At 45.7% G+C, this 23,733-nt stretch overlaps 1 protein-coding gene across 1 annotated transcript in view; it reads left to right on the forward strand.

The window, feature by feature from the left end:
• LOC126477096 (fatty-acid amide hydrolase 2-A-like) overlaps window positions 1–23,733 on the forward strand; it is a 241,253-nt gene that overhangs the window by 189,544 nt on the left and 27,976 nt on the right. The window contains exon 9 of the mRNA XM_050103591.1: window positions 10,062–10,229. Within this exon, the coding sequence (XP_049959548.1) occupies window positions 10,062–10,229 (168 nt within the window). The remainder of the gene's footprint in view (window positions 1–10,061; window positions 10,230–23,733) is intronic.

Genomic DNA, 23,733 nt, shown 5'->3' on the forward strand with positions numbered 1-23,733 from the left:
TTCTCCTTTTCTTATAAAACGCCTCTTTTGCCATTGCTATCCTTGTTTTAATTTCTGTGGTGCACTTCCAGTCGGTGTCTATCCTGCTTCCAAGAAACTTAAAATTTTGCACCTGTTCTAGTGTTTCTCCATTCAGCACAATTTTTATTTCCTTATGTCCTCCTATTGCCAATACTTTTGTTTTATTTGTGTTAATTTTCATTCCATATCTTTTTCCGTTAGTTGCAATGGTGTCCACCAAATCCTGTAATTCTTTTCCCCTGTGGCTAGAAGGACCATGTCATCAGCAAATCTCAAGCACCCTTCTCTTCTTCCTCCAATTTCTACTCCTTTGTCATCTAATGAGCATTGGTCAATCATATTTTCCACGTACAGGTTGAAAAGAGTAGGTGATAAACAGCATCCTTGTCTTACTCCTTTCCCTAGTCTGATCCAGTTTGTACTTTCTCCTCTCACTTTTAACTGAAACTTTTTGGTTAAGGTATAATGAGTTTATAAGTCTTCTGGTTTTCCAGTCCACTCTATTTTCCCTCATAATAGTCGCCAGCTTGTCCCAAACCACATTGTCAAATGCCTTTTCTAAATCGATGAAGCACATATATAGGTCTCTTCCTTTTTCAATAAACCTTTCTCCCAAGATTCGTAGGAGCCCTATTGCATCTCTGGTGCCCGTGTTCCGTCTAAAGCCAAACTGCTCCTCGCCGATATTCTCCTCTATTACTTTTTCAAGTCTTTTATTAATTATTCTTAACATCACTTTGGCTGCATGTGAAATGAGGCTGATTGTCCTGTGCTCGCTGCATTTCTTGGTTCCTTGTTTTTTCGGTAATGGAATCATTACTGTTGTCAAAAAGTCCTCAAGCCATTCACCACTGTCATATATTTTATTACATAACCTCAATATTTCTCTTATTCCATTGTGGTGCAAGCATTTTATTATTTCTCGCGGTATTGTATCTGTACCTACTGCTTTGCCATTTTTCATTGCAGCAATGGCAGACTTTACTTCTTCCATTATGATGGTCATTCCTTTCTCTTCATCACTTACACTGTTGTGTGATTCAAGTTCCAGAGTTTCTGGTTTGCTATTTGTGTCATATAGCTCTTTTATATATTCTTCCCATCTCTGGAGGACATCGTCACGATCTTTGTACACTACCTCTTCGTCTTTACTCAAAATTTCCATAGTAGCACTTCCTGCTCTGTTTTGTTCCCATGTCATAGTCTTTACTCTGTTGTATAGTAAGTCGTATCTTCCCTTCCTGTCCAGTTCTTCAATTTCATCACATTCCTCTTTTAGCCATTTTTTTCCTAGCCCTCGCAGTTCGTTATTTAACCTTCGGTATATCTTTCTTGCATCTTCAGTATTCTTGTTTTTCAATTTTCTTCTCTCCTCCATCTTGGAAATCATTTCTTGTGTGACCCATGGTTTTTTTGACCTTTTCCCTTTTACATATCCTATATTTTGCTGTCCTGCTTTAATGATTCCTTCTTTCAGCATATTCCAGTACTCGTTGGCATTATCAGGTGCTTCTTTGTCTCGTAATGTGTTTAGAAAGTCCCGAGACAGCATTTCTGTAATTTGTTCTTTGTTGGACCTTATCTTCTCTAAACCCACTTCTTCACCATTGTCGCCTTTTTCAGTTTTTTCATTCTTATTTCTATTTCTGCCATAAATAAGTTGTGATCACTATTAATATCTGCACTTGGTAATGTGTGCACCTTCTTGATTCCATCCCTGTATCTTTCTTCTACCAGTATAAAATCGATTTGGTTTCTGTATTTATCCCCTGGTGATCTCCAAGTGTAGAGCCTCCTCTTATGGTTCTTGAACCATGTGTTTGCCGCTATCAGCTGCCTATCCCTGCAGAAGTCAATTAACCATTCACCTCTGTCATTTCTCTTTCCAAGACCATGACTGCCTACTATTTTTCCCTCTTTCCCTTCTCCCACAATGGCGTTCCAGTCTCCCATTACTATTTTGCAGCATTTTTTATTTTCGTCCATTATTCTCTCTATTACATTGTACGTTTCCTCTACAATTTGGTCATCATGTTCTGAAGTTGGCATATACACCTGGACAATCAGTAAATCTTTTTGTGCTCCTTTCAGCCTTACACCAATAACCCGGTCATTTGCATAGTCTACATATTCCACACATTTAGCCAATTCCTTTGTCATAATCATTCCTACTCCATTAATTCCTTTTACTTCTCCTCATGAGTAGTAGAATACATATTCATCTGACTGCAACTCCCCATGTCCATTCCATCTTACCTCAGCAACTCCTACGTGGTACATATTATTCTTTTCCATCTCTCTTTTAAGGTTTTCTAGCTTTCCTGCTTGTAGCAGAGTTCTGACATTCAAGGTACCAATTCTCGTTTTGATTTTTTGCCTCCTTTCAAGTTGTCCCCCCCCCCCCCCCCCCCGGAGATCCGAATGGGGGGACTATTTTACCTCCGGACTCTGATTTAACATGAGAGGAAGCCATCTTTTGCGCATAAAATGGAGACTGCATTATGCAGGGAAGATAATCTTGTACACTTCCTCTGAAATGTGTAAACTGGTCTGGGTATCACCCAGTGTGGAGCAGAAAGTGTGCAATTTACAACGGAAAAAGGAAAATACAGAAGCTGAAAGTCAAGAGAGGCATACCCTATGGTGAAGCTGAAAAAGCTTTCAGAGATATGGAACCTCCGATTTTTGCTACGCCCATCGCCAGGTGTAATGCCTCCACACAAACTGAGACCACAGATTCATGTACAGGCACATGCACTTGTCGGTGTACCTGTGGGGGAAAGGCTAGACTTGAAGCCGGAGTCATTCAGAAGCCATCGTCAATGGGCTTACCACCTAAGCCACACGTCATTGCCCACCATCAGAAACCTACTAAGCCATCCCCTCAATCCAGGCAACCACCTCCTCTCATAAGTACAGAAAGACGTCCTTCGAAAAGTAGTTCCAAGTCGAAGAAAGTGGTAATTAAACCTTCGGATCGGTGAGCTCTCACCCATTGTGATGGGGACTATGCTCTTGAGGATATCGACTTCCAACTGGGGGAACCAGAGAGCCAGGAACTGGCTAATGTCTCCCATGATCACCCCAGTAAATCACCGCCTCTGAGGGAAAAAGAAAACAACCACTGTTAAACAATGGCTTCCACAGGGACTTCTATGTTGCAGTATAATTTAAATGGATATCAGTCATAGTTGGAACAATTGTAGCTTCTGGTCCAAGAGAAGCCCTTCTGCATCTGCTTGTAAGAAACGCATCTTAAAGTCACTGACACATCTGCATTACAGAGTTACCACCCTTACAGGAAGGGCGATTTACAGGAGACAGGGCTAAAGGTGGAATGGCTGCATCCATTGATGACAGATGCCACTCCTCTCCTGTCCCTCTTACCACGACCATACAAGCAAAAGCCATGAAAGTTCCAACGCCCTTGAATATCACAGTGTTTTCTTTGTATCTTCCACCTAATGATGCTTTGGATGCAGATGCACTGACAGAAATCTTCCGGGCACTCCCGCGCCCATTCTTCCTTGTGGGGGACTTCAATGCACACAATGTGCTGCGGGGCTCGGCTACCACTGGCTCCAGCGGTCGGATGATCAAGCGACTCGTCCTTATGAGAATTTCTGCCTTCTGAATGTGGGTCAGATGACATACTTCTCCACAGTTACAGGGTCTTTTTCAGCCATTGACCTTTGTTTTTGTTCCCCAGCTATGGCAGACTGAGTTCAGTGGGAAGCGGTTACAGATTTACATTCTAGTGACTACTTCCCAGTGTGGATCCGTCTATGACTAGGACAGTGGATGACAGGAGACTACGAAGATGGATGATACAAAGAGCAAATTGGTTGCAGTACAGTCGACAGGCCACTTTTGAACAAAAGGATTGTGCACAGGAGACGGTGGCCCATATCAATTGTGAGATCCAATGGGTTACCGCAGAGTTCATCCCCCAGTCTAGTAACCACCTCAGACGATGGCCTGTACCTTTTTGGAATGACGACTGTCGACTGGCAATCAAGGCCAGACAAACAGCTCTGCAGAACTTCAAATACTGACCAACTACAGAAAACCTTCATGCCTTCAGATCTGCGACAACACATGTGAGGCGAGTGATAAAAGAAAGGAAGAGGGTTTCTTGGAAGGAATTTATGACTTCCATTAATCGGTCCACTTCCACTGCACAAATTTGGGACTCAATAAGACGGATTGCAGGCAATGGCAGTACACCTCAGGTTTCTGCTGAACACTCTTTTACTGTCACTACGTCATCTAGACAAGCTCCTGCTTTTCAGGTGTTCCGTAGGACTGCTGAGATGAGGAAGTTCAATTTCTTCTCGCTTAATGAGAAAGTCTACAACCTTCTGTTCTCAATGTGGAAACTGGAATCAGCTTTGTCTGCGGCCAGAGACACTGCTCCAGGACCTGATAAGGTACGTTATGCCTTGCTTCGTCATCTGTGCCCTGAAGTGAAAGGACAGTTCCTCCATTGTTTCAGTCAGATCTGGTCTGATGAAGAGTATCCCACGACTTGGAAGGAGGCAATATTAATTCCATTCTGGAAACCAGGCAAGGACCTTAGCGCCCCTAACAGTTACTGGAGTGTAGCCCTTACTAGTTGTTTGAACGCAGGGTCAACTGTCATCTCGTCTGGCTACTTGAATCCTGAGGTCACCTGAGGTGCTCCCTCTGTGGTTTCAGGCGCTACTGTACCACCCTTGAAAACTTAATTCTACTGGAGATGGCGATGCAGGAAACCTTCTTACGCTGAAAACAGTTGGTTTGTGTGTTTGTTGACTTCGAAAAAGCATATGACACTACTTGGAGGTACAACATCCTTTGCCAACTTCATGAATAGGGACTACGTGGACACCTTCCACTTCTTATCCAATCCCTTCTCAAGGACCAGCGTTTTCAACATCGAGTTGGCGATACCTTGTCTGACTGCTATGTTCAAGAGAGTGGTGTTCCCCAATGCAGTGTCCTCAGTGTCACATTGTTTGCCATTGCTATCAGTGGCATTTCCTCTGCAGTCAGGACGCCTGTCAAATACTCTTTGTCTGTGGATGACCATGCAGTCTTCTACTCTTCCACTGATCTTACGACGACGATGAGGCAGCTACAGCTGACCATTAAGAGGCTGGAAACCTGGGCCAGGACAACTGGTTTTCGGTTCTAACCAGAGAAGACTACGTGTGTCACTTTTAATCACGCTCGTCGACGTTTTAACCTAGCAGTGTTCATAATGGAGAACAATACTTTATGTTTTCAAAAAACTATGCGCTTTTTGGTTTATTATGTGGCCCGAAGTTAATTTGGCTCACACAGCTGAAGGACCTACGAACAAAGACCTTCAAGTCATTGAATATTTTGAAATGCGTTAGCGGAAAACATGGGAAGCTGACAGTTTCGCCTTCTGCAGTTTTGTAGGGCACTGTTTGATCACGTTTAGATTATGGCAGCGTGGTCTACGGATCAGCCCGTACTTACTACGGCATGATGTTAGACGCTGTTCGTCAAGAGGGCATTCGGATATCGACTGGTGTCTTTCGTACCAGCCCAGTTCCGAGTTTATGTGCAGAGGCTGGTGAACCACCACTCTGGATTTGGCGACATATCCTTGTGGTTCGACAGGCACTGAAAATCTCAGTACCACCTCAGTCATTGACATTTAGTGCAGCAGCCCAACCCACCTCTGAACGGCTGTTCAGCGATCAGCCTCTTTCGACCAAGCCATTTGGGATACGTGAAATAGACTGTCTTTATGATCTGGATCTATCAGACATCCAAATACACAGCCAGGGATGGAACACGTTGTTGCCTTGGTGTCTTCAGAGGCCCAAAGTGATTGTATGCTTGACACAGTACAAGAAAACGTGTACTCCAAATTATATTTTTACAACTTTATTTTAGTCCGTTTTAAGTATGTACCACAGTTTTATCGTTGTTTATACAGATAGATCTCAGCAAGAGAAAATCATCAGTTGTTGTGCTGTTTTCACCGACAGTGTTTTTAAAATGCATCTTCCAGAGCAATTTACAAATTATGATGCGGAAGTATATGGGATTCTGATGGCACTGGAGAGGATTCACGGACATCACGATAAAAGGTTTCTTGAGTGTTTCAACTGGCTTAGTGCACTACAAGTACTTCATAAAATATATCCAGTACACCAGTTGATTCCAACACTGCGGCAAGTAGATGATCTTTTGCTGGATACCTGGCCACATCGGGATACAGGAAAACGATATGGCCGACAAAACCGCCAAGGAAGCATGTCGGGATGGTGTTGTCCATCAAATTACCATCCCATTGCATGCCATCATCTCATTTTCTCACAGACGCATCATGTGTCAGTAGGAGACTGAATAGTGACAGGTGACAGATAACAAACTGTGGTCTCTCAAATCGACCACACAGGCATGGCGGACGTCATGTCACCCTCACTGCTGGAAGGAAGTTCCGCTTATCAGAGTGCACGTCAGACATAGGCCTTTAACACATGGCTTCCTCCTCCGGCGAAAGAACCCCAATCTGTGAAGTTTGTGGTGTGCCACCTTCAATTCAGCATATTTTGGCCTAAATATTGATATTAGGGCAGCCCTCAGTCTTGTTGGAGATCTGTCTACCATCCTTGCAGATACTGATTTCAGTGTTACAAGAGTGGTGAAATTTTGTGCACTGTCAGGCCTCATCCCTAAATTGGTAGGGAACAGAGACAGACTTTAATATATTATAAACTGCTGTGCATGTGGGGACATCCTTCATCCCCAACCATGAGATTGGCATGCAGACTTTTCGTCAGGACGCTGATGATCATGCTCTTGAGCGCCTCTCACCTCAGATCATCATCATCATTTGTCTCTGTTTATGTGCAGTTGTGTGGTTGCGAGCACATTTGCAGCAACAGGTTGCCAGATGACAGTGTTTGACCGCATGACCGAATTGTTGCCGGTGGTGGCACTGTTGGGGACTTACGATGGTTCCTGTTCTTCTACAGACACGACGATGCAAAGGAGGAGATGTACAGTCGATAGGTCGAGGGTGTTGGTTGTGTCAGCTAGTGGGTGCTACATCATGTAGTTGGGTATGCTTCTGCATCTCCAGTACCCCATCATCACATACGTGCTTACGTTTTCCCAGCCAAAGGTGATGAGTTCCTCTTGTAGTGCAGCGTTTTTAGGTATAGGTATGAAGTCCCTAGATCACAAAACGCTGCGTTTTCTCATCAGCAGTTCTGTAAGTCAAGTACTGTAGGTCTTTGTACTCATCCATCTTTGCCCTTTGTCCCCTGAAAGTTTGGTGTTATATGTTGTGTTTGCGTGCGTACTCGCGAATGCTTTGTTGAGGGCTTTTGTATCCCTGTAGTGTATATGATGACTCGGGGAAAACCAGTTTGTGTTGCGTATTACGTAGCTGTGGGTTGGTTGCTGTTTTGTGCTTGTGCAGTACTATTTGTGCTGTTGTCCACTCGGACTTGCTAGCTGCCTTGGTCCGTATTTGTGTCTTTGTTCTTCCTCTGTGGTCTCTGGTGCCAACAACTCTTGTTCCTGGAACCCTACTGGTGAAAGTGAGGGCCTACTTGGTACTTTTGGTGCTGGTGGTGTGTCTGATAGTTGTGTTTCTGTTTGTGATGTGACGTCACCACCCGTCAGTCGGGCGAAGATCTCTCATTTCCTGCCGTGTGGGGTAGCCGCGCTGTATGAGGCGCCTTGCCATGGTTCGCGCAACTTCCCCCCCTCAGAGGTTCGAGTCCTCCCTCGGGCATGGGTGTGTGTGTTGTCCTTAGCGTAAGTTAGTTTAAGTTAGATTAAGTAGTGTATAAGCTTAGGGAACGATGACCTCAGCAATTTGGTCCCATAGGAACTTTTCAAATTTTCTCATTTCCTCAGGGCGACGACTTCCTGATAGGTCGTGAGCAGCACGATGATGCTGACGGGAACAGGTTGCATCTCTGCCACTTGTGCCGCATGCTAACCTCCAGAACCCGCGTCGCATGCGTCATGCTGTAGGTAGTGGGATGGGATCTGCTGTGGGGATCTGCCATTTCCCCAATACAGGGTTTTTTATTGGAGAGACATGTCAATATTGCTTTTTCTTCGTGAGAGAAAAAGAATGTATAGTGTGCCCCTACAAATGTGGGGAGTCCCTATGATCTAACTGCGCAAGGAGCAATGCAAGACGCGAGAGAATGTGGGTGGAAGAGAAAAGCCTATAGCGCACAGGGTAGTCTGAGGTGACTGGGCCTCTGACACTGACATTGAAATGCTGTACCACAGAACGAGAGATTCCCGCTGGGGAAATCTTTAGAAAATGTAACTCATCCACGAAAGAAGTGGCTTAAAAAATACTCGTTCGGCCGATTCTTGAGTATTGTTTATCGATCTCGGACCCTTGCCAGGTAGTACTGACAAGGCAGAGCGGCGCGTTTCACCATGGGATCGTTTAGTCGGTGCGAGAGTGTTACGGAGATTCTCAACAAACCCACCTGACAGATGCTACAAGTGAGATGTTGTGCAAGACTGAGACGTTTACTATCGAAATTCCAGGAGGGTACGTTCGTTGACGAGTCGGACAACATATTACTTCCTGCCACATACCTCTCGTGAAATGACCGTAAGGGGAAAATACGAGCAGTCAGAGCTAATATAGAGGTTTACAAACAATCATCCTTGCCACACGAATGGAACAGGGAAGAGGGGATTAGACAGTGGTAACAGTAGTAATATCCCCCACACACTGTAAGGTGGCTTGCAGTGTATGCATCTAGGTGTAGAATAGAAGAAGAACGACCGCTCCTCCGCCACAGCCACAAATAATAAAACAACCACCACGGGACTGAGAAAGATTCTGGAAGAATATTCCCACTGGGATACCTCCGTCCAATGTCCGTAGCGACTGGTACACTCTGGTTGCTGCCTCCATAACCACAAAACAGAATTTAAAATTTTAAAAAGCATTCTACCAGCTGAGCGTTAACAGCGATAGGTATAAAATGTTAAATTCAGTAAACAGTCTCGATCGCAACAGATGTTTATTTGGCTACAGGTTTCGGTCTATAATTTAGATCATCTTCAGGCCGTAAGCACCATGATGGCGGCTGGTGGAGGTGGACAGAGCGATATTCTTAAGATCACTGATGTCAGCTGCCGTCCACGGCCACCAGTCGCCATCATGGTGTTTACGGCCTGAAGATAGTCTAATTTATAGACCGAAACCTGTTTTACTGAATTTTAACAAAAGAGAAGGCTCTCCGGCTACGTGTGGCCACCTCGCCTTTTTGGGCCTTGTGTCATGTAATAGCCCCCTCCACAAACATCTCCTCTTGCAGTAATCAGTAAACAGATATATAGTCATACGTGGAGAAAACTGGCAGGATCTATACACCATTTAAATTGCTGACAATCTGGGGCAAATTAAAAGCAAAATACATCTGCAATTTAAAAACTCACAACTTTTACTATATTTCACTTTGCCTAAGCATTTACATATTGTCAACCTTGAAAGAGATTTATAATCTTATTCTACTAGTCTAAATATTTTAAATTGTACAGGGTGTCCTAGGAGTAATGGTAAAATGACAGGAACGATTGTTCGGAGCAAGAAGTCTAGTTAATATGAGCTGTAAAATGCATACCGCAAGAGCTGTTAGTACTTCTTCATCTTCGATACGGTGAAACGAATATCTTCTACTACAAGCTCTTTACATTCCATATTTTGAGAGGAGGTAGTGTGCACCAAAACAAGAACAATTATGAAAGAAAAGTAGGGAACAATGAAAATTTTTGGATCATGGAAGAACTGCGGAAATTGAGGCTGTACGGTCAGATACGTCGTAGTTTACTCATCTGCTATTATGAGTACATAATATGCTTGATTTACGAACTTCGCGTCTGAACAATTACGGCATAAACTCGCCTGATATTTCCACAGTAAATGCCGGAAAGGTAAAACGGTATTTTGGTAACGAACTAAGTTTTATACACTTTCCTGTAATCATTTAGGAAATAACATAACACTGTTGTACCCTTAATTGTTGTAGGACTGCGAGAACCTGGCGCTGGCGCTACTGAAGATGATGGTGTGCCGCCTGCCACATAACATGTACGTCTTCCACTACTCCTTCCTGAAGAAGTGGGCCAACAGCCTGCCCGAATCAACGTTACGAGGGCTCGCTGATGAAGTGGACGAGCTACGTCGAGAGATTTGTGTAAGTACTTCATAACACATCTCTTCTGCCGAAGCAGATACATCAGGAGCGCCGCTTCTAGCTTCAGAAAATCCTCCTTACTAAAAGCGTTTATGTCTTGTTTCTTCAGTTTTGTGAATTTTATTTTGGCACATGATTTTATGCTCTGGTACTGTGTGGTTGCTTGAATTTTTAGGGCATGATTATGTGTTGTCTTTCACAACATCAACTCCTTTGTTACGTTAGTACCACTGTTTCTTCTCCACACTGCTAAACTGCGGATTAAACAAGACCCCCTTGCACGGCAACTGGTAATACTGTATATATTATAAAGACTTTAAATAGTGCACAAGAGAGTCGCCAGTAGGTTATACTTCCTAGATAAAAAAAAGTGCTAGTGCTTTTCATCTCAGAGCAGCTAATCAATCTTCCTAACAGCACGTACTGTCAGTTGGAGGAAGTACACTTTACTTATTGAGAAGCCATAGTCATTCTTTCACATGGTGAGGTACAATAAACATTCATCGACATCTGATGTAAATATAATTATTACGACGTACTGAGAAAGATATTTTAGAAACATTAGAAAACATAAACACAGAGGGCAGTCAGAAATATGGAAACATAAAAAACACTAAGCATTACCATGGAATGGCAAAGGGTCGGCAGATGATGGTTGAAGTGATCGCTATAGCTAGCAGAAATCTACTAATATCAGTACTGCTGGCCACTGTTTTGATCAGAACCGAGCTGGAATCTTTCTACACGTCGGTCAGGGGCCTGAAGAAGGCGTAGTAACCTGCCGAAACTGGCAGCCAAATAAGTTTGGAAACTAGACGGCTGAAAGGTGTCTGATTTGACATCCAAAATATCTTAGTCTTTTATTTTAGGTTGTACACAGGCGACCCGTCAAACATGGGCCGAATCGAATGGCCGTGTCGGAAGCCTTCCCTTTGTTTGCTCCCGCGCAAAGCACCCACAACCACACAGAACACTGTTCTGACCACGTCTGACGCTTGCAACTTATTAAGTACATTGCACATGTCAAATACAACAGGTCAAATAAAACTGCACAACCTGCTGACTTGGCTAGCATCTACGTTTATGTAAGCCACGCCTAATCGCGGTATTTCCAAATTTTTATCCCATCGCTGTAAATAGCAACAGACTATCTGCTTACACTGTGTGATCAAAAGTATCCGGACACCTCACAAACATACGCTTTTCATAATAGGCGGATTGTGCTGCCACCTATTGCCAGGTACTCCATGTCAGCGACCTCAGTAGTCATTCGACATAGTTAGAGAGCAGAATGGGGCGCTCCGCGGAACTCGCGGAGTTCGAACGTGGTCAGGTGGTTGAGTGTCACTTGTGTCATACGTCTGTACGTGTTCTACAATCCTAAACATCCCTAAGTTCACTGTTTTCGAAGTGATAGTGAAGTGGAAACGTGAAGGGACACATGCAGCACAAAAGCGTACCGGCCGACCTCGTCTGTTGACTGACAGTTGAAGAGGGTCGTAATGTTTAATCTATCCAGACCATCACACAGGAATTCCAGACTGCATCAGGATCCACTGCAAGTACTATGGCAGTTAGGCGGGAGGTGAGAAAACTTGGATTTCATGGTTGGGCATCTGCTCTTAATCCACACACCACGCCAGTAAATGCCAAACGACTCCTCGCTTGGTTTAAGGAGCGTAAACAATGGAAAACGTTGTGTGGAGTAACGAATCACGGTACACAATGTGGCGATCCGATGGCAGGGAGTGGGTATCGCAAATGCCCAGTTAACATCATCTGCCAGCATGCGTAGTGCCAACAGTAAAATTCGGAGGCGGTGCTGTTATGGTGTGGTCGTGTTTTTCATAGAAGGGGCTTGCACACCTTGTTGTTTCGCGTGACACTATCACAGCACATGCCTACGCTGGTGTTTTAAGCAATTTCTTGTTTCCCACTGTAGAAGAGTAATTCGGGGATGGCGGTTGCATCTTTCAACACGATCGAGCACATGTTCATAATGCATGGCCTGTGACGGAGTGGTTACAGGACAATAACGTCCCTGTAATGGACTGGCCTGCACAGAGTCCTGACCTGAATCTTACAGAACACCTTTGGGATGCTTTGGAACGCCGACTTCCTGCCAGGCCTCACCGACCGACATCGATACCTCTCCTCAGTGCGGCACTCCATGAAGAATGGGCTGCCATTCTCCAAGAAACCTTCCAGCATCTGATTGACCGTTTGCCTGTGAGAGTGTAACCTGTCATGAAGGCTAAGGATTGGCCAACACCATATTGAATTCCAGCGTTACTGATGGAGGGTGGCACGAACTTGTAAGTCATTTTCAGCCAGGTGTCCGGATACTTTGGTCACATAGTATATCTTAGTCTAGGTACCCATCCACATGTGCTACCGCAATTCCACGGAATTTGGTATTGTTGAAGAGATTGAAAATTGTCATAGTGAGCCTTGTGTGGTCCATTCTTCAGATGTATTGGAAGAATTCGATTGTTCGCTCTCAGACAGCGTCTGGTATTCAACCGCATATTGTAAGTTGAGCGTGGTATAAAGGAAATGAACTACGCCCACAAGTAGCGATGGTTAAACTCTGAACCTTTGAGCTATGTAATAAGTATAAACCTTATGCTCCAGAAAACAATTTGGGAACGGAATCTGTCGTGTAATGTTTCCTAGAAATAGTCACACACAATCACACACTTACATGGAAAAATGTAGTTGCCATAGCTGCCGTTGAACGTTGTTAATTGAATAATCATTCACCAGAAAGTGATCAAAAATTGAATAAGTATTTTTCTCCTGCTTATAGCGTCCAGCAGTGCAAGTGGGGATGTTTCCTCAGTTTTGTAGTCATTGAATTTATGGATAAAAGCGTAATTCATCCATAACATTTATGGTTATCATTTTCATCTAACATCATAGTATTATGCGAGATCCGTCCGCAACACATTCAGCAAGCTGTTAGGCTGCCAATCGAATCAATCCGAGTTACAACAAGATGGCGGCCATGCAACATGGCACCGTACCAGTCAAAACTGAGAAAGAAGTCACTCTATTCAGACAGAAATAATTCAGGAAGAACTTCGTTAATAAACACCCGCATTGTTGCCAGATGCAAAAAAATTAATTTAGAAGCCAATATGCGTTCTCAAAGCAACAGATACAAAATTAAATTTCACAGTGAATGATCGGAATATTAGAACGCTGGCACACGACTTTCATCAAGGTACTACGTCGTATCATCATTCAGGAGAGGAATCTACAGAACGATGGATTGAAAAGACAATGTGCGTCACTATACACTGAGGTGACAAAAATCGTGGGATAACCCCTAATATCGTGTCGATCCTCCTTTTGGCCGGCGTAGTGCAGCAACTCGATGTAGCATGGACTCAACCAGCCGTTGGATATCCCGTACAGAAATATTAACCCATGCTGCCTCTACAGCCGTCCATAACTGCGAAAGTGTTGATGGTGCAGGATTTTCTGCAGGAATTGACCTCTTGATTATGTCCCATAAATGTTCGATGGGATTCATGTCGGGAGATGTGGATGCCAAGTTATTCGCTCGAATTCTCCAGAATCTCCTTCAAATCAATCGCAAACTGTTGTCACCCGGCGACATGACACAAGTTCATCCACAAAAATTCCATCGTTGATGGGAACATAAAGTCCATGAATGGGCCGCAGATGGTCTCAAAGTAGGCGAATATAACCGTTTTCAGCCAACGATCCGTTCAGCTGGACCAGAGAACTTAGTCCATTCTATCTAAACACAGTGTAGACCATTATGTAGCCACCACCAAATTGCACACTGCCTAGTTGACAACTTGGATTCATAGCTATGCGAGGTCTTAGCCGCACTCGAACTCTAACATCAGCGCTTATCAACTGCTATTGGGATTCATCTGATCAAGCCACGGTTTTTAGTTCAATGTCCTGCTGTTAGCAAAGGTACTCGCGTAGATCGTCTGTTGCCATAGCTCATTAATGCCAAATATCGCCACACTGTCTTAACGGATACATTCGTCGCACGTCCAACATTAATTTCTGTTGCTTGTCTGTTAGCACTGACAACTCTATACAAAAGCCGCTACTCTCGGTCGTTAAGTGAAGACCGTCGGCCATTGCGTTGTCCGAATGGGTGGTAATTCCTGAAATCTGGTATTCTCAGCACACTCTAGACACTTTGGGTCTCGGAATATTGAATTGCCTAAAGATATTCGAAACGGAATTTCCGCCCACCCGGTTAGCCGTGCGGTCTGACGCACTGCTTTTCGGGCGGAAAGGCGTGCCGGTCCCCAGCATGAATCCGCCCGGCGGATTAGTGTCGAGGTCCGGTATGTCGGCCAGTCTGTGGATAATTTTTAAGGCGGTTTTCCATCTGCTTCGGCGAATGTGAGCTGGTTGCCCTTATTCCGCCTCAGTTACACTATGTGGGCGATTGCTGCACAAACACCATACACCATAATTACTCTACCACGCAAACATTGGGGTTACACTCGTCTGGTATGGTCTGGTATGGGACGTTCCCTGGAGGGGGAGGGGGAGGGGCGTCCACTGGGGGCCGAACCGCACAATAACCTTGCGTTCGGCGTGGGGCGGCGGAGGGGTGAGTAGACTGCTGGAGCCTGTTGTGGGGTTGTGATCCACTGAGTCGTTTCTAGGTCCCTAGTTCCATACAATACAATACAATACAATGGAATGTCCGATGCATCTAGCTCCAACTACCATTCCGAGTTCAGTGTTTGTTAATTCCAGTCTTGCGGTCATAATCATATCGGAAACCTTTTCAAATGAATCACCGGAGTACAACAAATGACAGCTCCACAAATGCACTGCGCTTTCATACGTAGTGTGCGATACTACTGCTATCTACATGCGTGCATATCGCTATCCCATGGCTTTTGTCACCTCAATGTACACTCCTGGAAATGGAAAAAAGAACGCATTGACACCGGTGTGTCAGACCCACCATACTTGCTCCGGACAATGCGAGAGGGCTGTACAAGCAATGATCACACGCACGGTACAGCGGACACACCAGGAACCGCGGTGTTGGCCGTCGAATGGCGCTAGCTGCGCAGCAGTTGTGCACCGCCGCCGTCAGTGTCAGCCATTTTGCCGTGGCATACGGAGCTCCATCGCAGTCTTTAACACTGGTAGCATGCCGCGACAGCGTGGACGTGAACCGTATGTGCAGTTGACGGACTTTGAGCGAGGGCGTATAGTGGGCATGCGGGAGGCCAGGTGGACGTACCGCCGAATTGCTCAACACGTGGGGCGTGAGGTCTCCACAGTACATCGATGTTGTCGCCAGTGGTCGGCGGAAGGTGCACGTGCCCGTCGACCTGGGACCGGACCGCAGCGACGCACGGATGCACGCCAAGACCGTAGGATCCTACGCAGTGCCGTAGGGGACCGCACCGCCACTTCCCAGCAAATTAGAGACACTGTTGCTCCTGGGGTATCGGCGAGGACCATTCGCAACCGTTTCCATGAAGCTGGGCTACGGTCCCGCACACCGTTAGGCCGTCTTCCGCTCACGCCCCAACATCGTGCAGCCCGCCTCCAGTGGTGTCGCGACAGGCGTGAATGGAGGGACGAATGGAGACGTGTTGTCTTCAGCGATGAGAGTCGCTTCTGCCTTGGTGCCAATGATGGTCGTATGCGTGTTTGGCGCCGTGCAGGTGAGCGCCACAATCAGGACTGCATACGACCGAGGCACACAGGGCCAACACCCGGCATCATGGTGTGGGGAGCGATCTCCTACACTGGCCGTACACCACTGGTGATCGTCGAGGGGACACTGAATAGTGCACGGTACATCCAAACCGTCATCGAACCCATCGTTCTACCATTCCTAGACCGGCAAGGGAACTTGCTGTTCCAACAGGACAATGCACGTCCGCATGTATCCCGTGCCACCCAACGTGCTCTAGAAGGTGTAAGTCAACTACCCTGGCCAGGAAGATCTCCGGATCTGTCTCCCATGGAGCATGTTTGGGACTGGATGAAGCGTCGTCTCACGCGGTCTGCACGTCCAGCACGAACGCTGGTCCAACTGAGGCGCCAGGTGGAAATGGCATGGCAAGCCGTTCCACAGGACTACATCCAGCATCTCTACGATCGTCTCCATGGGAGAATAGCAGCCTGCATTGCTGCGAAAGGTGGATATACACTGTACTAGTGCCGACATTGTGCATGCACTGTTGCCTGTGTCTATGTGCCTGTGGTTCTGTCAGTGTGATCATGTGATGTATCTGACCCCAGGAATGTGTCAATAAAGTTTCCCCTTCCTGGGACAATGAATTCACGGTGTTCTTATTTCAATTTCCAGGAGTGTATATACATACTGGAGGTGTCTTCTCTCTTAGAAGACAGGCACAACTTCTGTGGTGTTTCGGCAGGTATTTGCAGTTTCATTCTTGCAGAGTGTAGATAGACTGAACCCAATAAATACTACTCATCACTTACTTCAAGCGTCTCCCAGTTTCAACAGAAAGCGTCGGTTTGTTTCTCGTTGTAAACAAAATGATTTCTTAAACGCAAATTTACGTGTCTATTCGAAGGTGGTTGTAACAGTGAAGATATCTGGTCGCGCGTAACAGGTCTAGTTGAAACGAAGTTAATTGTTGGATGTTTTTGCTGGCCATTTGATTGCGCTGTGACAGTTCTAGATTCATTCAAAGGAAGTCTACGGTCAGTTAATACCCATATCATGACTTTAATCTACCGAGTATAGAGTGGAATTTCTGCGGACTCCCCGATGTACACTCCTGGAAATGGAAAAAAGAACACATTGACACCGGTGTGTCAGACCCACCATACTTGCTCCGGACACTGCGGGAGGGCTGTACAAGCAATGATCACACGCACGGCACAGCGGACACACCAGGAACCGCGGTGTTGGCCGTCGAATGGCGCTAGCTGCGCAGCATTTGTGCACCGCCGCCGTCAGTGTCAGCCAGTTTGCCGTGGCATACGGAGCTCCATCGCAGTCTTTAACACTGGTAGCATGCCGCGACAGCGTGGACGTGAACCGTATGTGCAGTTGACGGACTTTGAGCGAGGGCGTATAGTGGGCATGCGGGAGGCCGGGTGGACGTACCGCCGAATTGCTCAACACGTGGGGCGTGAGGTCTCCACAGTACATCGATGTTGTCGCCAGTGGTCGGCGGAAGGTGCACGTGCCCGTCGACCTGGGACCGGACCGCAGCGACGCACGGATGCACGCCAAGACCGTAGGATCCTACGCAGTGCCGTAGGGGACCGCACCGCCACTTCCCAGCAAATTAGGGACACTGTTGCTCCTGGGGTATCGGCGAGGGCCATTCGCAACCGTCTCCATGAAGCTGGGCTACGGTCCCGCACACCGTTAGGCCGTCTTCCGCTCACGCCCCAACATCGTGCAGCCCGCCTCCAGTGGTGTCGCGACAGGCGTGAATGGAGGGACGAATGGAGACGTGTCGTCTTCAGCGATGAGAGTCGCTTCTGCCTTGGTGCCAATGATGGTCGTATGCGTGTTTGGCGCCGTGCAGGTGAGCGCCACAATCAGGACTGCATACGACCGAGGCACACATGGCCAACACCCGGCATCATGGTGTGGGGAGCGATCTCCTACACTGGCCGTACACCACTGGTGATCGGCGAGGGGACACTGAATAGTGCACGGTACATCCAAACCGTCATCGAACCCATCGTTGTACCATTCCTAGACCGGCAAGGGAACTTGCTGTTCCAACAGGACAATGCACGTCCGCATGTATCCCGTGCCACCCAACGTGCTCTAGAAGGTGTAAGTCAACTACCCTGGCCAGCAAGATCTCCGGATCTGTCCCCCATTGAGCATGTTTGGGACTGGATGAAGCGTCGTCTCACGCGGTCTGCACGTCCAGCACGAACGCTGGTCCAACTGAGGCGCCAGGTGGAAATGGCATGGCAAGCCGTTCCACAGGACTACATCCAGCATCTCTACGATCGTCTCCATGGGAGAATAGCAGCCTGCATTGCTGCGAAAGGTGGATATACACTGTACTAGTGCCGACATTGTGCATGCTCTGTTGCATGTGTCTATGTGCCTGTGGTTCTGTCAGTTTGATCATTTGATGTACCTGACCCCAGGAATGTGTCAATAAAGTTTCCCCTTCCTGGGACAATGAATTCACGGTGTTCTTATTTCAATTTCCAGGAGTGTATGTATGCAGGCTCGAGCGAGAATGAACGTTTATACCAAGGCTGGAATTCGAAAGTAGGTATCCTGCTCACTAGGTAGATGCGCTAACCGATACCCCACCATGGCAAAGTGGTTTGTACAAATGCACGGACTATCCTAGCACGCCTCCCTCCTCAGCCCAAATTACCATTCGTGCCTCAGCCTGCTTGGTATCCCCCCTAAACTCGAACACCATTGCAGAGGCTCTCCAACTGTAATGGAATAGCATCTTTGCATCGAACGACACGGGGGATCCTGCCTGAATCCCAGGCATAGTGCTTTAATGAAATGGAACTCTATGGTTCCAGCGACCTTTTCAAGTCTCAGACATATCTGATGTATATGTGCAGACTAGAGCGACGAATGAAAATTTGCACCGAGGCTGGGATTTGAACTCAGGTCCCCTGCTCATTGGGCAGATACGCTAATCACTGCACCACCCTCGCACAGTTGCTTTGCACAACTATACGGACTACCCAGGGTTTCAGGCAGGATCCCCCATTTCTTTAGATGCTGGAATTTGGACTGAGGAGGGAAGCATGCTAAGACAGTCTGTGCCTTTGTATAAAGCCACTGTATCAAGGTGATGTAATGGTTAGCGCATCTGCCTTGTGGGCAGGAGACAACGGTTCTGGCCTTAGTATAAATTTTGATTCGTCGCTCCAGTCAGCATATATACATCAGAGATTTTAGAAACTTGGGAAGGTCTCTGGAACCATATGGTTTCACTTGGTTTTTGGATTCATTGCAGGGGATACAGACAGACAGTTATGCAAAGTACTTTTGTACAATTTTTCTGAAAACTGTTTTGGGCAGCTAGTTCGGCAGCACATGCGCAATGGAAATGTCTTAGACCTCTTAGCTACAAACAGACTTGAACTTATTGATAGCCTTAGTATAGAGACGAGGATTAGTGATCAGCAGTCTGGCGCGGCAGTTCAAAACAACAAAACAGAAGCCGAAGTTTTAAACTTCGCTTTTAAGAAATCGTTCATGCAGGAGAATCCTACAACAAACATGCCATCGTTTGACCATCGCACAAAGTCTTATATGGAGAACATAGTAATAAGCATTCCTGGCGTGGAGAAGCAATTGAAAGAGTTGAAAAAAATACGTCGCCGCGTCAGGATGGGATGCCAATTCGGTTTTACAAAAAGTACTATACGGCATTGGACCCTTACCTAGCTAGCAATTACCACGAATCTCTCGTCCGGCGTAAAGTCCCAAGCGATTGAAAAAAAAAAAAAAAGCAGGTGACGCCTGTATATAAGAGGGGCAAGGAAAGAGACCCTCAGAATTACAGACCAATATCTCTAACATCGGTTTGCTGCAGAATCCTTGAACATATTCTCAGTTCGAACATAATAAATTTTCTTGTGACCGAGAAGTTGACGTCTGGTTTTAGAAAGCGTTGTTCGTGCGGAACTCACCTTGCCCTTTTCTCACATGACATACTGCAAACTGTGGACGAAGGGCACGGCAGATTCCATATTCCTAAATTTCTGTAAAGCATTCAACACGGTGTCCCTTTGCAGACTCTTAACGAAGGCACGAGCATATGGCATAGGTTATCAAATATTTGAGTGGCTCGAAGACGTTTTAAGTGATAGAACCCAGTATGTTGTCCTCGACAGCGAGTGTTCATCAGAGACAAGCGAATCGTCAGGAGTGCCCCAAGGAAATGTGACTATTATTTTCTATATACATAAGTGATCTGGCCGACAGGGCGGGCAGCAACCTGCGATTGTTTCCTGATGGTGCTGTGGTGTACGGGAATGTGTCGAAGTTGAGTGATTGTAGAAGGATACGAGATGACGTATACAAAAGTGGTGTGATGAATGGCAGCTTGCTGTATAAAAATGTAAGATAATGCAGATGACTAGGAAAAACAAACCCACTATATTCAGATACAGCGTTAGTAGTAATGTTCTGCTTGACACAGTCACGCTGTTAAAATATCGGGGCACACCGTTGGAAAGCGATATGTAACGGAACGAGCGTGTGAGGATTATGGTAGAGAAGGCGAATGCTACACTTCGGTTTATTGAGAGAATTTTAGGAGAAAGTGCTTCACCTGCAAAGGGGACCTATTCTTGAGTAATGCACAAGCGTTTGGGATCCGCAAAAGGTCGGATTAAACAAACACATCGAAGCAATTCACGATTGGGCTGCTAGATTCCTTGCTGGTAGATTCAAACAATACACAAGTGTTACGGAGATGCTTCGAGAACTGAAATGGGTATCCCTGGAGGTGAGGTGAAATTCTTTTCGAGGAGCACTATTGAGAAAATTTAGAGAACGAGCATCTGAAGCTGATTGCAGAAAGATTTTAACGCCGCGAAAATACATTTCGCGTAAGAAGCACGAAGATAAGATACGAGACATTAGGGCTCATACGGAGGCATATAGACAGTCGTTTACCCATAGCTGTATTTCGGAATGGAACAGGAAAGGACTAGTAGTGGTACGGGGTAACCTCCACTACGCACTGTACTGTGGCTTGCGGAGTATCTGTGTAGATGTAGATGTCGATGCGGTCCAAAATTAGCATAGTACGATACTTGCTTGAGATAAAAGTATTAAGAGGGACAGTAAAACACAATAAAAACTTTTTCTCCATGTCTTCGATGCCCAACTTACAAGGGAACCTCCCCATCGCACCCCCCTCAGATTTAGTTATAAGTTGGCACAGTGGATAGGCCTTGAAAAACTGAACACAGATCAATTGAGAAAACAGGAAGAAGTTGTGTAGAACTGTGAAAAAATAAGCAAAATATACAAACTGAGTAGTTCAAGGGAAGATAAGCAACAATAAGGACAATAGTAACGTAGGAGCGCCGTGGTCTCGTGGTAACGTGAGCAGCTGCGGAACGTTAGGTCCTAGGTTCAAATCTTCCATCAAGTGTAAATTTTAATTGTTTATTTTCAGTTTATGTGACAAACTCTTATGTTTTCATCACTTTTTTGGGAGTGATTATCACATCCACAAGAAAACCTAACTCGGGCAAGGTAGAAGAATCTTTTTACCCATTCGCCAAGTGTACAAGTTAGGTGGGTCGACAACATATTCCTGTCATATGACGCACATGCCGTCACCAGTGTCGTATAGAATATATCAGATGTGTTTTCCTGTGGAGGAATCGGTTGACCTATGACCTTACGATCAAATGTTTTCTGTTCCCATTGGAGAGGCACGTCCTTTCGTCTACTAATCGCACGGTTTTGCAGTGCGGTCGCAAAACACAGACACTAAACTTATTACAGTGAACAGAGATGTCAATGAACGAACGGACAGATAATAACTATGCAAAAATAAAGAAAGTAAAATTTTCAGTCGAGGGAAGACTTGAACCAAGGATCTCTCGTTCAGCAGCTGCTCACGCTACCACGGGACCACGGCGCTTCTAAGCAGACTTCGCCCATGATGTTGCTTATGTCACCCATGGACTACTCAGTTTGTATATTTTGCTTATTTTTTCACAGTTCCACACAACTTCTTCCTGTTTTCTCAATTGATCTGTGTTCAGTTTATCAAGACCTATCCACTGTGCCAACTTATAACTAAATCTGAGGGGGGTGCGATGGGGAGGTTCCCTTGTTAGCCCGTGTCTTGTGTCGCCCTGACTCGCGCTGCCTACTGCCGCCGAGGTGCAGGGCTATTCAGTCGCTTCTGGAATTCTGCTTATTCTTCATGTTTTACTGTTCCCGTTAACACATATTCCTAAACCGAATATCGTACTAGATTAATACGGAACTCCTCTGTCGAATTCTCAATTAAAATTCCGGTGTAAAAATCGTTCGCGAACTACAATCTCTAGCGACAACGTATGCCAGTACAAAATTTAACTGCATTAAATTTCATATGAAAAGATCCTGTTAATTCTTTCTAGCGAGTGAATATGAAACTCTTGGGTGTGGTATTTGAAGCTGTTGCGGTTGCATAAAATATATAGATAAGGGCTGCTGAATCATCCAGTGTGTGTGTGTGTGTGTGTGTGTAATTAAAGTTCCAGTTTCAAAACACTGTAGAGAAAGAACCACTGCTCAGAATGATGTCCAATTTAACAGCATATTACTGATGCAGGGAGAACTTCACAGAACAAAAAATTTAACGAAAATTTTACCAATAGATGGCACTGTAAGTGCTTTAACGTAAATACGTCGCCTACAAATGACAGATGAATCGCAATACGACGCCTGTAGTTTGATTTGCACATTACACCTTCCTTACTGTTCAATGTTCAGCCAACGTCGATCCACATTTGGTGGCAAAAATCGGTTTTTAACTGTCCTGGTGCCAAAAACCGCATAAAAACCACAATAACATCGGTTGTTAGCTGTTCTGCTGCCGAAAACAGCAAAAAAAGCAAAATGACACTGATATTTAATCGCCCTAGGGACAAAAACTGCATAAAAAGCAAAATGGCATCGGTTTCCATTTGTGAAACTGGCAGAAAACATATTCAATATGCTGTCCACCGCTTTGTGTCACAAACTGAAATCGAGAAGCAGCGCGTTGTACAACAGATCAGAGTGTATTGGGGTTCCCGTTCAGTGTGTGTTGTGCAATGCATGCCTTAAATTCAGCACTGAAAACAACCTGCTTTCAGATAACGGCACAGCCTGAAGTCACACCTATTAAGATCAAGTGATCTGTACGGTCAGGCTGTAAGGAAATTGTGGCATCACGTATGGATACCACGCCATGGGCGTCGCGAAACTTGCAACGGAATTGCAAGTTCCATCTAGACGCTGATAGTGGTCATGCAGGATGAATGGAGCACGCCCACTGAGCTACGCCTCGAATGACTGCACTAGGAGCACCCTCTACCGCCACAATATAGGACGATTGCTGTTGAAGGGTTGGAACGACGTTGGTGCCAAAAGACTCTCATACTGTTTACCAGAGAGGGTACGGCTAACAGATCCCAAGGACTCATCTCCTCGAAAAAATACTGCCCTACGATAAACGATGCTGCCAATCCGCACCACACAGCCACCTTTGCAGGATGAAGTGGTACAGAGTGATGTGCGCGCGATCCGCCCATCTTCTACAATTCTGCGTATTGAGATGTCCTTGGAGATGGCAGCGGGCTTCGTCTTTCCACAGAATGACCGATGGCCATCCATTGTCCAATTCCATGCAAGTAAGAAATTCAAAAGGTAGCTCAGCAAGGAGCAACTTCTGAACATGGGTGATTCTATATGGATATGAATTATTATGAACCACGCTCACAGGTATGTTCAACATCTGGGCAATCTCCCATGCACTCCATGTTTGCACACCAC

This window comes from Schistocerca serialis, chromosome 1, assembly GCF_023864345.2.
Source record: "Schistocerca serialis cubense isolate TAMUIC-IGC-003099 chromosome 1, iqSchSeri2.2, whole genome shotgun sequence".
Taxonomy (NCBI): domain Eukaryota; kingdom Metazoa; phylum Arthropoda; class Insecta; order Orthoptera; family Acrididae; genus Schistocerca; species Schistocerca serialis.